At 35.0% G+C, this 17,808-nt stretch overlaps 1 protein-coding gene across 2 annotated transcripts in view; it reads left to right on the forward strand.

Annotated features, from left to right (window-relative positions):
- MAP4K5 (mitogen-activated protein kinase kinase kinase kinase 5) overlaps positions 1-17,808 on the forward strand; it is a 142,611-nt gene that overhangs the window by 22,461 nt on the left and 102,342 nt on the right. For both annotated transcript variants that reach the window (XM_057488474.1, XM_036917343.2), the window contains exon 3: positions 4,807-4,864. In XM_057488474.1, coding sequence (XP_057344457.1) covers positions 4,807-4,864 — 58 coding nt within the window. The remainder of the gene's footprint in view (positions 1-4,806; positions 4,865-17,808) is intronic.

Raw genomic sequence — 17,808 nt, forward strand, 5'->3', positions numbered from 1 at the left:
ATTGCCTTGGCTAGGACCCCCAGTACTATGCTGAATAAAAGTGGTGTGAATGGGCATCCTTGTCTTGTCCCTGATCTTAGAGGAAAAGTTTTCATCTTTTTGCTATTAAGTGCAATGTTGGCTGTGGGTTTGTGGTATATATGGGCTTTATTATGTTGAGGTGTATACCCTCTATATCCATTTTGTTTTGAGTTTTTATTATGAATGGATGTTGAATTTTGTCAAATGCTTTTCAGCATCTATTGAGATGATCATATGATTTTGTCCTTTTTTTTGTTGATGTGATGTATGATACTTACTGATTTAAGAATATTGTACCATCCTTGCATCCCTGGAATAAATCCCACTTGGTCATGATGGATGATCATTTTGATGTATTTTTGAATTTGGTTTGCTAATATTTTGTTGGGTATTTTTACATCTATGTTCATCAGGGATATTGGTCTGTAATTTTCTTTTTTGTGGTGTCTTTGTCTGGTTTTGGTATTAGAGTGATGCTGGTGTCATAGAATGAGTTTGGAAGTATTCCCTTCTCTCCTACTTTTTGCAATACTTTAAGAAGGATGGGCTCTTTAAATGTTTGATAAATTCAGCTGTGAAGCCATCTGGTTTGGGAATTTTTTTCTTGGTAGTTTTTTGATTACCAGTTTGATTTCATTGCTTTCAATTGGTCTGTTCAGATTTTCTGTTTCTTCCTGGTTAAGCTTGGAGGGTTGTCCTATTTTTCTAGGAAGTTGTCCATTTCTTCTAGGTTGTCTGATTTATTGGCATACAGTCTTTCATAGTATTCTCTAATAATTCTTTGTATACCTGTGGTGTCCATTGTGATTTTTCCCTTTTCAGTTCTGATTCTGTTTATGTGTGTACACTCTTTTTTTCTTGATAAGTCTGGATAGGGTTTTATCTATTTTGTTTATTTTCTCAAAGAACCAGCTCCTGGTTTCATTGATTTTTTTTCTATTGTTTTATTCTTCTCTATTTTATTTCATTCTGCTCTGATCTTTATTATGTCCCTCCTTCTACTGACTTTGGACTTCATTTGTTCTTTTTCTAATTTCTTTAGTTGTGAGTTTAGACCATTTATGTGGGATTGTTTTTGTTTCTTGACATAAGCCTGTATTGCCATGTAGTTTCCTTGTAGAACTGTCTTTGCTGCATCCCACAGGTATTGGGCTGTTTGGTTGTTGTTTTCATCAGTCTCTCTATATTGTTTAATCTCTTGTTTTAATTTGTTCATTGATCCACTGATTGTTTAGAAGCATGTTGTTTAGCCTTTGTGTGTTTGTAGCCTTTTTGCTTTCTTTGTGTAATTTATTTCTAGTTTGATACCATTGTGGTCTGAGAAGCTGCTTGGTATCTTTTGTAATTTATTGAGGCTCCTTTTGAGGCCTAGTATGTGATCTATTCTGGAAAATGTTCTGTGTACACATGAGAAGAATATGTGTCCTTCTGCTTTTGGGTGGAATGTTCTGTAGATGTCTGTTAAGTCCAACTGTTCTAATGTATTGTTCAGTGCCTCTGTCTCCTTATTTATTTTGTGTCTGGTTGATCTGTCTTTTGGAGTGAGTAGTGTGTTAAAGTCTCCTAAAATGAATGTGTTGCAATCTATTTCTTCCTTTAATTCTGTTAGTATTTGTTTTATATATTTAGGTGCTTTTTATTGGGTCATAGATATAATGGTTATATCCTCTTGTTGGACTGTCCCTTTATCATTATGGAATATCCTTCTTTGTCTCTTGTTACTTTCCTTGTTTTGAAATCAGTTTTGTCTGATATATAAATACTACTAACTCCTGCTTTTTCTCCCTATTATTTTCATGAACTATCTTTTTCCATCCCGTCACTTTCAATCTGTATGTCTTTGGGTCTGAAATGAGTCCCTTGTAGGCAGCATACAGATGGGTCTGTTAACTTATTTTCAACAAAAGTCACCCCTGAGATCTGTTAAAAATACTTTTATTATAATTAATACTTCCTCTAGTACTCGTTGAATTTAAAAAGGAAAAAGAGAATTCTCATATATTGAAAAGAACAGTGAAATCTGAACAATAGAATAAAGTTCTTGAGTTCTGACTTTTGGCTCTTGCCTCTGTCCAGTAGGATAGTCTTTGGCAAGCCACTTATCTTTACTGAAATATATATTTTTGTGTTTAAGTAGAACTCGGTAATGAATATGAAAATCTTGTTAAGCTAATAAGGCATTATAATTTCCATCATTTTAATGGAATTTGTCTTCTAGTACATGTCTTATAGCCATTGAACAAGAGTCCCTGGATGTCAACTATTTATTCTGTAACCTCTGGCCATGTCTTCTATACTTCAGTCTCACTAGCATGTGAAATGTTGAGCTGTGGACAGCCTAAATCTATACGCACATAACTTTCTTTAACATAAGTGAGCATACAGTGCTGAAAAATTTTAGGAACTGGGACAAGATCTGAGGCTCTGAGAGAATTCTTTTGTCCAAGGGCAAGAAGAGGAAAGGGTAGGAATGGTATGAGACTTCATGTTGTCCTGCTCCCATTTCTCTAACTGTATTTGCAGTTGAGGAGGGGGTCACTATAGATAGGGAAAAATTTTAATGTGTCCTCCTTTCTTGAGACCCCTCCTTACCCTGTATACGAGGAAAATGTGAACTTATCAAAAAAATATTTGAGACTTATGCTGTAGAAAATCCTTTTCTTCCTTTCTGTTTGTGACTTTCTTCCTATATCCCTCTCCCCCATTCTATTCTTTTTCTCACCATATGTACATCCTTTCTTAAAGTATCCCTTCTCAGGTTTTCTTACGTACATTCTTTGTCATTCTTCTCTTCCTTTCACTTTTTGTTTTCCTCTTTCTTCTTATAATGTGACTTATTTAATCCAGCAAATTAGTATAATCATCCTTCCTGTTTTATCCTATGCTCCTTATTTTTTTTTTATTTTGGTATCATTAATCTACAATTACATGAAGAACATTATGTTCACTAGGCTCCCCACTTCACCAAGTCCCCCCCACATACCCTTTCACAGTCACTGTCCATCAGCATAGTAAGATGCTGTAAAATCACTACTTGTCTTCTCTGTGTTGCACAGCCCTCCCTGTGCCCCCCCCACACACTATACATGCTAATCGTAATGCCCCCTTTCTTTTTCCCCACCCTTATCCCTCCCTTCCCACCCATCTTCCCCAGTCCCTTTTCCTTTGGTAACTGTTAGTCCATTCTTGGGCTCTGTGATTCTGCTGCTGTTTTGTTCCTTCAGTTTTCCCTTGTTCTTATACTCCACATATGAGTGAAATCATTTGGTACTTGTCTTTCTCCACCTGGCTTATTCACTGAGCATAATACCCTCTAGCTCCATCCATGTTGTTGCAAATGGTAGGATTTGTTTTCTTCTTATGGCTGAGTAATATTCCATTGTGTATATGTACCACATCTTCTTTATCCATTCATCTACTGATGGACATTTAGGTTGCTTCCATATCTTGCCTATTGTAAATAGTGCAGCGATAAACATAGGGGTGCATCTGTCTTTTTCAAACTGGCTATGCTTCTTATTTTTTATGCCAAGTGTGAAAGTTTATATTTAAGTTGAATATAATAAATGAAAGATGTTGTAAATCATTCAGTTGCATTTCCACATGTGGTGTACCAGTGGGTGCAATGAAACTGAGCACTCATATTAGCAATGACAATATAATGGTATAGTGCTTTTAAACAATTTGGGCAATATGTGTTGATGGCCTTAAATGTTCATATTCATACTGTTTGACCTAGTAATTTCACACCTTAGGATCCATTTTAAAGAAATAGTCCTACATAATGAAAAGACTGTAACATCCATAGGGTTTAGCAGTAAGGGAGAGTGATTATATGGGCTGTGTACATAGCCATTTAAAATTACATGGCATGGAGAAATTACATAATTTTAAAAACAGTAAAAATTTATACCTACAATAGAACTGGGCAGACATAGATTTGACATCCAAGGTTGATGAGTGTATAAATTCAGATAATTTTAAGAGCAATGTGGCAATATATTCATCTGAAACCCACATACCTTTTGATCCAACAATATGCTTATAGGTTGTCTCACTAATAAATTCTGGTGTGTGCTAAAATATTTGCAGTGATAATCATTGCAGCACTAACTATAGTAAGTCAGTCAATGATGTTTTGTTAAGTGTTTAATTGCTTCTCTTCCAGGAACTTATCTGAAAGAAATAATGAAAGCCATAGACAGATACAAAGCTAAGATATGTTTATTCCTCTATTTATCATTGTAAAATATTAAAATCCTAAATTTCCAACAATAACAGATTAGTTAAATAAATTATATGCCTATCAATGGAAAATTAGGCAGCACTGCAAATCATGTTATAGAAGACTGTGATGGCATCATCATCTTCTACAACACATATGTACACAGGGCAAAAAAGGAAGCATATATATTATATGTTAACTTTTTTCCTCTAGGTAGTAAGATAGATAATGTAATTTTTTTTCCTTTAATGACCTATGATTATATTTATAAAATATATAATGAGTATTTTTTAATTAAGAAAAATATTAGCTCAAGTATAAAGAAAAGACTTAAATGAAGCACATCAAAATGTTAAATGTAATTGTTTTTGAGTGATGGAACTGAAGGCAATTTTGTGTGTGTGTGTATCTTTTCTAGTGAGTATACTCATTTTATTGGAAATAAAGGTTTTTTTAGTTTTGTTAAAAAGCATGATTAATAAGCAACTAATTAAGATAGTACCAAGTAACTTTTATTTAATTAATGAACTTAAAAATTTTTTTTTAAATTTTCATTTTAGGCCAGAAATATACATACAGGAGAGTTGGCTGCAGTAAAAATTATCAAATTGGAGCCTGGTATGTATTAAAACCCTCAAGACAATTTTTGAACACTTTTCTTGGGTAGGATTTAAAAATCATTTTCCTTATTTCCTTCCTTGTTTCTTTTCCTCCAAAAGACATCTTCTTTTTATGTTGTCAGGGCAGTAGGATACCTCCAATATGGTTATATTAAATTCCATTAGAGGTTGGCATTTAAAGATGAGTTTGATATGATAGTTTTGTTACTAAATAAAATTTGAAATGTGCACATTCAGTAATTGGAAGATACATTGATAGTGTTAAAGTAAGTTTCTTTTCAGGTTGTAGTGAAATATTTGAACTTCAATTTTAGCTTTTATGAAAATTTTATTAAGAAAGCATTCACTGATTTGGGGGATGATATTTGGTAACTTGGGGGATAGTGATACTTTATATGTCAGCTATTCCCTGGCTGATTGATTCAGGTTTAATAACTCTGGTCTTAGCCTGATGCTTATTTTTTTTTAACACCTTTGTGTGTCAGAAGGCTGTTTGTTTTAGAACATACTGAGTAATTTCCTTTGGAAACAAAACTACTGTATAAAGCCTGCAATAATTTTATTATTTTGATATCTTAAGAATTTCTAATGAGAGCAGTAGCTTTTTTTCCTCCAGTTTTTTTATTATGGCAAAGTACACATAACATAAAACATACATCTAAAATAGTTTTAAGTATACAGTTCAGTGATATGAAATATATATGTAATGTGCTATAATCACCACCACCCATCTCTTAACTCTTATCCTGTAAAACTGAAACTCTGTACCCATTATAGAATAATATACCATTCTCCTCTTACCTCCAGCTTCTGGCAAACACTGGTTCCCTTTCTGTCTCTGATTTTGACTACTCTAGGTACTTCGTGTAAGTGGAATCATACAGTATTTGGCCTTTTGTTACTGGCTTATTTCATTTAGAATGATATCCTCAAGGTTCATCTGTGTTGACAGAATTTTCTTCCTCTTCCAAACTATTAACATTACATTCAATGTATATACCACATTTTACTTACCCAGTTCAGTGGTTGGTGGACACTGGGTTGCCTCCACATTTTAGCTGTCGTGAATAATGCTATGAACAATGTTTCTTCAAGACCTGCTTTCAGTCTTTTGGGTATTAACCCAGAAGTGGAATTACTGGATCATATGGTAATTCTATTTTTAATTTTTTGAGGAAAGGCCATACTGTTTTCCACAGTGGTTATACATTTTTTACATTCCTACCAATAGTGTGCAAGAGTTCCAGTTTTTCCACAATGCTTGCCAACACTCTTTACTTTTCTGTTTCATTAGAGCAGCCATCCTAATAGATATGAGGGGGATCTCATTGTAGTGTTTATTTACATTTCCCTAAAGATACCGATGTTGACATTGATTTCATGTGCTTATTAGCCATGTGATTACCTTCTTAGAAGAAATGTCTGTTCAAGTCCTTTGCCTAATTTTTATTAATTGAAGCATAGTTGACATAGTGTATTATACTAGATTTGGGTGTATAGAGCTTGGTGATTTGACATTTATATACATGGTAAAATGTTCACCACAATAAGTGTAGTTGCTATCTGTCATCGTACAAAGTTATTACAATATTAATGACTACATTCCCTATGTTGTACGTTATGTCCCTGTGACATTTATTTTATATAACTGGAAGTTTTTCTCTCTTAATCACGCATCCCCCTCCCCCCACAACTGGCAACCAAGTTTGTTCTCAGTATTTATGTCATTTTCTGTTTTGTTTTGTTTGTTCCTTTGTTTGTTTTTTAGATTCACATATAAATGACATCATATGGTATTTGTCTATGTCTGATATTTCATTTAGTATAATATCGACTAGGTCTATCCATGTTGTCACAAATGGCAAGATTTAGTTCTTTTTTATGGCAATGGAATATATAGTCCATTGCATACATATACCACATCTTCTTTATCCACTCATCTGTTGATGGATACCTCAGTTGCTTCTGTATCTTGGCTGTTACAAATAATGCTGTAATGAACACACGAGTGCATATATCTTTTTGAATTAGGGTTTTTGTTTTCTTAATGTAAATATCCAGGAGTGGTATTGTTGGATTGTATAGTAATTGTTTTTAATATTTTGAGGAACCACCATACTGTTTTCTATAGTGGCTGCACCAGTTTATATTCCCACCAGCAGTTCACAAGGGTTCCCTTTTCTCCATATCCTTGTCAACACTTACTATTTCTTGTCTTTTTGATACTAGCCATTCTGACAGGTGTGAGGTGATATCTCATTGTGGTTTTGATTTGTATTTCCCTGATGATGAATGATGTCGAGTATCTTTTCATGTGTCTTGTCCATCTGTATGTCTTCTTTGGAAAAATGTCTATTCAGATTTTCTGTCTATATTTTAATCAAGGTGTTTGTGTTTTCGGTGTTGAGTTATATGAGTTTTTATATATTTTGGATGTTAACCCCTTATCAGCTATATCATTTGCAAATATCTTCCCCAATCAATAGGTTCCTTTTCATTTTCTTGATGGTTTCCTTTGCTGTGCAAAAGCTTTTTATTTTGATGTAGTCTCACTTGTTTTCCCTTACTTTTGTTGCCTTTGCCTGAGGAGACAGATCCAAAAAAATATTATTGCTAAAACTGACGTCCTGGAGTTTACTGCCTATGTTTTCTTTTAAGAGTTTCATGGTTTCAAGGTTTAGGTCTTTAATCCACTTTCAATCAGTTTCTTGATGTGACTCAAAAAATTAATGTTGTAATTCTTACAACTCAAAATACATGTTGTAAGAAAGTGATCCAGTTCGTTTTTTGCATGTGGCTGTCCAGTTTTCCCAACACCCATTTATTGAAGAGATTCTCTTTCCCCATCATATATTTTTGCTTCCTTTGTGTAGATTAATTGACCATGTAAGTGTGAGTTTATTTCTGGGCTCTCTGTTCTGTTCCGTTGATCTGTGTATCTTTTTTTGTGCCTGTATCATACTGTTTTGATTACTATAACTTTGTAATACATTTCAACATCTGGCCACATGATACATCTAGCTTTGTTCTTGCTGAAAATTTTTTTAGCTATTTGGGGTCTTTTGTGGTTCCATATAAATTTTGTGATTATTTGTTTTATGAAAAATGATGTTGATATTTTGATAGGGATTGCATTGAATCTGTAGATTGCTTTGGGTAGTATGGAGATTTTACCAATGTTAATTCTTATCTGTGAGCATGGAATAGATTTCCATTTATTTATGTCATCATCTGTTTCTCTTATCAATGTCTTACAGTTTTGGAGTACAGGTTTTTCACCTTCTTGCTTATATTTATTCCTAGATATTTTATTCTTTTTGATGCAGTTGTAAATAGGATTGTTTTTTAAATTTCTCTTTCTGATAGTACATCATTCATATACAGAACTATAACAGATTTCTGTATATTCAGGATATATTTTGTATATATATATATCCTTAATTCATTTATCCTAATTGATTTTTGGTGAAGTCTTTAGGGTTTTCTATATATATAGTATCATGTCATCTGCAAATAGTGGCAGTTTTACTTCTTTCTTACCAATTTATTTATTTTTCTTGTCTATCATTGTCTGTCCTGACTTTACAGGAAAAGTTTTCAGCTTTCACTACTGAGTATGATGTTAGTGGTGTATTTGTCATATATGGACTTTATTATGTTGAGTATGTTCCCTGTATACCCATGTGTTGAGACTTTTTATTATGAATAAATGTTGAATTTTGTTAGAATCTTTTCTAGCACCTTTTGAGATGATCACATGATTTTCATTTGTTAATGTGGTATATATTGATTTGTGGATATTGAGCCATCCTTGCATCACAAGACTAAATCCTACTTGATCATGGTAAATGATGCTTTTAGTGTATTTTTTAATTCAGTTTGGTAATATATTGTTGAGTATTTTAGGATCTTTGTTCCTTGGGGATATTATATTGGCCTGAATTTTTCTTCTTTTGTAGTCTCTGGCTGGTTTTGGTATCAGGGTAATGTTGACCTTGCAAAATGAATTTGGAAGTTCCTTCCTCTTCAGTTTTTTTTTTGAATAGTTTGTGAAGGATATGTATTAACTCTTCAGATGTTTGGTAGAATTCCTCTTGAAGCCATCTTGTCCTGGATTTTTTTTTGTTGTTGAGAGTTCATTAGTAGTAGTTGGTCTGTTCTACTCCTGATTCTGTGTTGGAAGATTTATGTTTCTAGGAATTTATCCATATCCTCTAGATTGTCTTTTATTAAGTCTTTGGTCCATTTTTAGTTAAATTATATATAATTTTTATGTATAGTTTTTGCATATATATTGGTATTAGGTAAGGGTCCAACTTCATTCTTTTGCTTATGGATATCCAGTTTTCCCAGAACCATTTATTGAAAAGATTGTCCTTTCCCATTGAATGGTCTTTTTTGACCACATATATGAGAGCATGTTTCTGGGCTTTCTATTCTATTCCATTGTTCTGTATGTCTATCTTCATACCAGTATCATATTACTTTGATTGTATAGCTTTTTAGTAAGTTTTGAAATCTGGAAGTATGAGTTATCCTGCTTTATTTTTTTTCAAGATTTTGTTATCTGAGGGCCCTTGAGATTACATATAAATTTTAGAATGGCTTTTTCAATTTCTACAAAAAATGTCATTGGGATGAGGGGTAGTGATTTTTGACCAGGTAGGTGAATATTTGATGATCTATATACTTTCTCCTTCATAAACTTAGACATATAGAGTAATTGTGTAGCCATAATTATGCATATTTCTTAACTTGAGCAGTTACAGTGATTTTGCATTTCAAATTTTGATCATTGTGTGTATGATTCATTAGAGAGATATTACTCAGGCAACATATATGCTGGAACACTTTAAAAATTAGATTTCAGGAAAGGGACAGTATCCTTCTTTTCCTTGATAATAGAAATTGTTATAATAATACTGTTTTAGACTTCTCTTATTAAGTTCTATCTAATAAGTATAAAAATGACCTCCAAAATATCACTAAAACAAATAGAAGAGAATATAACAGAACTATGCAAGCATTTGCCTTTCCTGGAAGAGTCACTTGAGCAAATACTTGAATTATGTTGGAGGGATAGTTAGAGTCCAAATAATGAATGGTCTGGGTTCTCACAGGAAACAGAGATGTTTATCCCTCACGGCCTTCAGTGAGTGCACTGGACTTTATAGCAGTTTCTTTCATTTGACTTGAGGGTATGGCTTACTTTCACTATAATTCATATAATAATAAGTATATATTTTCAATCCTATAATTCTAACTTCTCAGTAAATCATAAAAAGGAAAATATATCATTATATGATATTATTTAACAAAAGATTAATTGTGGATATTATATATTATTGTAGGTATGTAACATCATTATATGATGTTAATAACAAAGGATGTTATTTAATAAAGGACAAATTAAGACTGTTTGAAAAGTTGGAATTTCTTACTACATTGTTTTGTAAAAGATGCTCATTTAATGTTACAGTTCATTCATATATGATTGACTAATATTTAAATACTTCCCCCAGCAGAAAGAATAACAGAAATTCAGTAAACACTTAATAATGTGATTTTAATGTTTGACCACTTTTATATTCTGTTAATGACCTCTACTTATACTTTACCCAATTCTGTCAGCTTTTGTCTTTTATTAAATCCCATGTACACATGAGGTGACTCTTCATGTTGTAAAAGATTTCTTTTTTGAGCTCTACTTATGATACTTTTCCATGTGGAAGTAATTTTTTCTTCTTAGATAAATTTGTCATCCCTTCTTTCTCTGTTCCTCCCTTTTTTGGACTTGGAGTTTTTCTATTAGGCAATTTTGGAACTATTTAACTGTAATTTCTTCTAGTTTTTCCTTCTACATTTAAATATTTACACCATCAGAAATGACTTTGTTCTAATAAGTGAAGGAGAACTCTAGGTCTGTTATTTTTCAAATAACTAGGCAGTTTGCCAGAGGCATTTACTACAGACTCAGTTTTTTATTCACAGATTTGAAATGCCTCAATTGTCATAAACGGAATTTCCATGTAACCATGGGTTTTGTTTTCTGTTCCAGTGATTTCTTTCCCCTCCTATTTATAGTTCAATACTGATTTTGATGACTCTTAACTTTTCCTTGCATTTTATAATTTTCATTTATTTTATTTTTCAGTTATTTCCTTTTTATTTTCAGAACTTTTTTCCCAGGAGAACTTTAATATAATTTTTATCAAACAGAAAAATGCTTGTGAGATTAATTTAGACAATTTTGACAGTAGTAAGGATTTTTTCTTATTCATTCAAGTCTTAAGGAAAGTATAGCTTTTGCCACAGAAGTCTTCATATTTATGGTATTTCTTGCTGTTGTGAATAGCATCTTCCTCTCTCACTTTGTGGTTGATCAGTGATATTTTTGCTTTTTTTTTTAATTTCAGCTCCGGTATGAATTTGTTAAAATTCCTTTTTATTTTCGGTATCATTAATATACAATTACATGAGCAACCCTGTGGTTACTAGATTTCCCCCCATTATCAAGTCCCCACCACATACCCAATTACAGTCACTGTCCATCAGCATAATAAGATGCTATGGAGTTACTACTTGTCTTCTCTGTGCAATATTGTCTTCCCCGTGTCCCCCCTACATTATGTGTGCTAATTGTAATGCCCCTTTTCCCCCCTTGTCCCTCCCTTCCCACCCATCCTCCCCAGTTCATTTCCCTTTGGTAACTGTTAGTCCATTCTTGGTTTCTGTGAGCCTGCTGCTGTTTTGTTCCTTCAGTTGTTTTTTTTTTTTTATATTCCACAGATGAGTGAAATAAGTGATATTTTTTAAGTCATTAATCTTAGTGGGTATACTTTCTCTCTGACATTCTTAAAGAATTCATATATTTTCTGATTTTTTTAAATAGTTTTAATGATAAGATTATGACTTTTTGGTACCCTTTTTTCCTTCAGTACAGTTTGTCAGACATTGATATTGCCAATCCTACTCTCTTTTTGTTTATATTCATGTGGTTTGTAACATGGATAGAGCTGCTGTACTTGGGCCTGTCATTTTATTTTAATCCTTTCTGGGTCATTAGTTTTTAGGTGTTTCTCTCATAAAAAATAATATTTGAGTTTAATTTTATAATCCAGTCTGAGTCTCCTTTTAAGAGAATGAGTCTATTAACCATATTACTCTTTAGTGACGTGTTTGATCTCCTATTGTGGTTTTTTTATTTTAATGTTTATTGAAGCTTTTAAAAAAACTATAGCTAGAGGTTTTTTTTTATGGTGATAATTTGAAAGGTACATAGTCTAATTTTATTTATAAAAGACTGTTTAATATACTTAATTTGTGTGTTTGATTTATCAGCATGAGAAATGAAACAGTCATTGACTCCCTAGCTTAAAAGATACTGAATTTTGCACTTAAAAAATTTTTTTTATTTTGATATCATTAGTGTACAATTACTTGAACAACATTATGGTTACTACACTCCCCCATTACCAAGTCCTCCCTTCATACCCCATTACAGTCACTGTCAATCAGTGTAGTAAGATGCTATAGAATCACTACTTGTCTTCTCTGTATATACTGCCTTTCCCATGTACCTGCCCGCTACATTATGTGTGCTAATCGTAATGTCCCAATTCCTTATCTCTCCCTTCCCACCCACCCTCTCCAGTCCCTTTCCCTTTGGTAACTGTTAGTCCATTCTTGGGTTCTGTGAGTCTGCTGTTGTTTTGTTCCTTCAGTTTTTGCTTTGTTGTTATACTCCACAGATAAATTAAATCATTTGATACTTGTCTTTCTCTGCCTGGCTTATTTAACTGAGCATAATACCCTCTAGCTCCATCCATGTTGTTGCAAATGGTAGGATTTGTTTTCTTCTTATGGCTGAATAATATTCCATTGTGTATATGTACCACATCTTCTTTATCCGTTCATCTACTGATGGACATTTAGGTTGGTTCCATTTCTTGACTATTGTAAATAGTGCTGCAATAAACATAGGGGTGTATATGTCTTTTTCAAACTGGGCTGCTGCATTCTTAGGTCAGATTCCTAGAAGAGGAATTCCTGGGTCAAATGGTATTTCTATTTTGAGCTTTTTGAGGAACCTCCATACTGTTTTCCACAATGGTTGAACTAGTTTACATTCCCACCAGCAGTGTAGGAGAGTTCCCCTTTCTCCACATCCTTGCCAACATTTGTTCTTGTTTGTCTTTTGGGTGTTGGCCATCCTAACTGGTGTTAGGTAATATCTCGTTGTGGTTTTAATTTGCATTTCTCTGATGATTAGCGATGTGGAGCACCTTTTCATGTGCCTGTTGGCCATGTGAATTCCTTCTTTGGAGAAGTGTCTGTTCAGATGCTCTGCCCATTTTTTTAATTGGCTTATTTGCTTTTCATTTGTTGAGGTGTGTGAGCTCTTTATATAATTTGGATGTCAACCCCTTATCAGATATGTCCTTTATGAATATATTCTCCCATACTGTAGGATGTCTTTTTGTTCTACTGATGGTTTCCTTTGCTGTACAGAAGCTTTTTAGTTTGATATAGTCCCACTTGTTCATTTTTGCTTTTGTTTCCCTTGCCCGGGGAGATATGTTCATGAAGAAGTTGCTCATGTTTATGACCAAGAGATTTTTGCCTATATTTTATTCTAAGAGTTTTATGGTTTCATGACTTACATTCAGGTCTTTGATCCATTTTGAGTTTACTTTTGTTTATGGGGTTAGACAATAATCCAGTTTCATTCTCTTACATGTAGCTGTCCAGTTTTGCCAACACCAGTTGTTGAAGAGGCTGTCATTTCCCCATTGTATATCCATGGCTCCTTTATTGCATGTTAATTGACCATATATGCTTGAGTTTATATCTGACTCTGTTCTGTTCCACTGGTCTGTGGGTCTGTTCCTGTACCAGTATCAAATTGTCTTGATTACTATGGCTTTGTAGTAGAGCTTGAAGTCAGGGAGCGTAATTCCCCTTGCTTTATTCTTCCTTCTCAGGATTGCTTTGGCTATTCGGGGTCTTTTGTCATTCCATATGCATTTTAGAACTAATTGCTCTAGTTCACTGAAGAATGCTGTAGGTATTTTGATAGGGATTGCATTGAATCTATAGATTGCTTTAGGCAGGATGGCCATTTTGACAATATTAATTCTTCCTAGCCAAGAACATGGGATGAATTTCCCTTTACTAGTGTCCTCTTTAATTTCTCTTAAGAGTGTCCCATAGTTTTCAGGGTATGGGTCTTTCACTTCCTTGGTTAGGTTTATTCCTAGGTATTTTATTCTTTTTGATGCAATTGTGAATGGAATTGTTTTCCTGATTTCTCTTTCTGCTAGTTCCTTGTTAGTGTATAGGAATGCAACAGATTTCTGTGTATTAATTTTATATCCTGCAACTTTGATGAATTCAGATATTAGATCTAGTAGTTTTGGAGTGGATTCTTTAGGGTTTTTTATGTACAATATCATGTCATCTGCAAACAGGGACAATTTAACTTCTTCCTTGCCAATCTGGATGCCTTTTATTTCTTTGTGTTGTCTGATTGCCGTGGCTAGGACCTCCAGAACTATGTTGAATAAAGTGGGGAAAGTGGGCGTCCTTGTCTTGTTCCCCATCTTAAAGGAAAAGCTTTCAGCTTCTCGCTGTTAAGTATAATGTTGGCTGTAGATTTGTCATATATGGCTTTTATTATGTTGAGGTACTTGCCCTCTATACCCATTTTGTTGAGAGTTTTTATCATGAATGGATGTTGAATTTTGTCAAATGCTTTTTCAGCATCTTTTGAGTTGATCATATGCTTTTTTATCCTTTTTGATAAAATTGGTTGATGAAAATTTTACTATCCTTGCCTCCCTGAAATAAACTCCACTTGATTGTGATGGGTGATCCTTTTGATGTATTTTTGAATTTGGTTTGCTAATACTTCATTGACAAGTTTTGCATCTGTATTTATCAGGGATATAGGTCTATAATAATCTTTTTGTGGTGTCTTTGCCTGGTTTTGGTTACAGTGATGCTGTCCTCAGAGAATGAGTTTGGAAGTATTCCCTTCTCTTTTACTTTTTGGAATACTATAAGAAGGGTGGGTATTAGATTAAATGTTCGGTATAATTTAGTTTTGAAGCGATCTGGTTCTGGATAGTTTTTTGAATACCAGTTCAATTTTTTTACTGGTAATTGGTCTGTTCATATTTCCTGTTTCTTCCTGGGTCAGTCTTGGAAGGTTGTATTTTTCTAGGACTTTGTCCATTTCTTCTATGTTGTCCAACTTAGTGGCATATTGTTTTTCATAGCATTCTTGTAATGCTGTTCTTAAATTTTCATTTAACCTCTCCCTTACTATATTCATCTCTTTCTGCAGATATCCCTTTATCAAAAAGGTCTTTCTGACCATGCACTCTATGTAAAACAGCACTTAACTCCATCACTTTATTTCTGAGCCCTCGTTGGCTTTTCTTAACACTTACCACTACTTGACTTATATGTTTACTTTCTGAGATCCACACAGAGAGCAAGTGTTTTGTCTGTTTTTGAGATTTCACTCATACATTTCTAATTGCTAGCAGAGTCACCATCCAATAGATAGTAGCTGCATGTCTGCCTCATTTTATATTACCTCATGCCAAAAGCAAAGGTAGTACACAAAGAGAACTGCAGATCAGTATCTGTCATGAACTTAGTTGTTGAAATCTTCCACAAAACATTAAAAAATTATATCTTAACAATGTTTTGAAGATGATTTTTAAGTACTTGCAGGGGCTTTAATTGCTGTAGTATTTAATAATATTCTGTGTGTATTTGTTGGTCCATAATAACTTCAGGACTTTGACTTTTCCTTTTCTGGAATAGATGTAGTAATAGTAGTACTTAACTTTATATGTATAGGGTTTTTCTATTTAATGCATGAAACAGACTAAAGAATAGGATTTTTCTGGAGTAAGTGAATAGGAATTATATGACAGAGAGAAATGTGGGGTATTTAACTGAAATAACTGTCTGAGGGTGAGACAGAAATTATACATATGCACATCCATCTCCCTCTTCTCCCCCACACCACCCAAAAGGGTAAAGTGCAAAAGAAATAGATATTTTCTTAACAAATCAGCAATTCTGGTGGGGGGCAGAGCCAAGATGGCGGCGTGAATAGGACAGTGGGGATCTCCTCCCAAAAACATACATATTTTTGAAAACACAACAAATACAACTATCCCTAAAAGAGTGACCAGAAGACACAGGACAACAGCCAGATTACATCCACACCTGCGAGAACCCAGTGCCTGGTGAAAGGGGTAAGATACAAGCCGCAGCCCAGCGGGACCCGAGGCCCCTCTCCCCCAGCTCCTGGCGGGAGGAGAGGAGTCAGAGCGGGGAGGGAGAGGGAGCCCAGGACTTCTAAACACCCAGCCCTAGCCATCCGCACCAGAGCACAGACACACAGTGCATGCATGGGGTGCTGGAAACTAGGGAAGCAGGACAGTAAGACCTGTGAGCGGGTCCCGCAGCCAGCACCCCCGGGACAAAGAAAAGCGAGTGATTTTTGAAAGTCTTAAAGGGACAGGGACCCCACAGCTGGACGGAAGCATCCCAGGTCACAGTCCAGCAGCTGGAAATTCCAGGGAACTCCGGGCACACTAACCCCCTGGGCAACAGCTCTGAGACCCCATCACAGAGGTAAAGAGCCAAACAGCCCCCTGTCCATTACCCCTCCGGGGACCCGCCATAGCAGAGTAGCAGCTTGAGGCTGGCCATGCCCACAGCAAGGGAGCTTCCTCCATACCGGCCGGGCAAGATGCAGAGACCCAGTCTACACGCAGTTGCCCAACACAAGCCACTAAGGGTTGCAGGTGTCCCAGTAAAGAAAGGCCAGGAGCAAGTGGAGTCTTGACTTTCCCAGCTGACAGACAAGTCAATAGCATACCACTGCACCTATCAACATGAAAAGGCAAAAAAATTTGATCCAGACAAGACGAACCCAGACAGCTTCGACATCTACATCTTCCCCTGAGAAGGAACCTGGGGAGATAGATTTAACCAATCTTCCTGAAAAAGAATTCAAAACAAAAGCCATAACCATGCTGATGGACTTGCAGAGAAATATGCAAGAACTAAGGAGGGAGAATACAGAAATAAAACAATCTCTGGAAGGACTTCAAAGCAGAATGGACGAGATGCAAGAGACCATTAATGGACTAGAAAACAGAGAACAGGAACACAGAGAAGCTGATGCAGAGAGAGATAAAAAGATTTCCAGGAATGAAAGAATTTTAAGAGAACTGTGTGACCAATTGAAACGGAACAATATCTGCATTATGGGGGTACCAGAAGAAGAAGAGAGAGAAAAAGGGATAGAAAGTATCTTTGAAGAAATAATTGCTGAAAACTTCCCCAAACTAGGGGAGGAAATGGCCTCTCAGACCACAGAGGTACACAGAACTCCCATAACAAGGGATCCAAGGAGGGCAACACCAAGACACATAATAATTAAAATGGCAAAGATCATAGACAAGGACAAATTATTAAAGGCAGCCAGAGAGAAAAAAAGGTCACCTACAAAGGAAAACCCATCAGGCTATCATCAGACTTCTCAACAGAAACCTTACAGGCCAGAAGAGAATGGCATGATATACTTAATGCAATGAAACAGAAGGGCCTCAAACCAAGAATTCTGTATCCAGCACGATTATCATTTAAATATGAAGGAGGGATTAAACAATTCCCAGACAAGCAAAAGCTAAGGGAATTTGCCTCCCACAAACCACCTCTACAGGGCACCTTACAGGGACTGCTCTAGATGGGAGCACTTCTAAAAAAGACCACAGAACAAAACACCCAACATATGAAGAATGGAGGAGGAGGAATAAGAATGGAGAGAAATAAAGAATCATCAGACCGTGTTTATCAGTCCAGCAGCTGGAAATTAACTCAATAAGCGAGTTAAGTTAGACAGTAAGATAG

The sequence above is a fragment of the Manis pentadactyla genome, chromosome 11 (assembly GCF_030020395.1).
Source record: "Manis pentadactyla isolate mManPen7 chromosome 11, mManPen7.hap1, whole genome shotgun sequence".
Taxonomy (NCBI): domain Eukaryota; kingdom Metazoa; phylum Chordata; class Mammalia; order Pholidota; family Manidae; genus Manis; species Manis pentadactyla.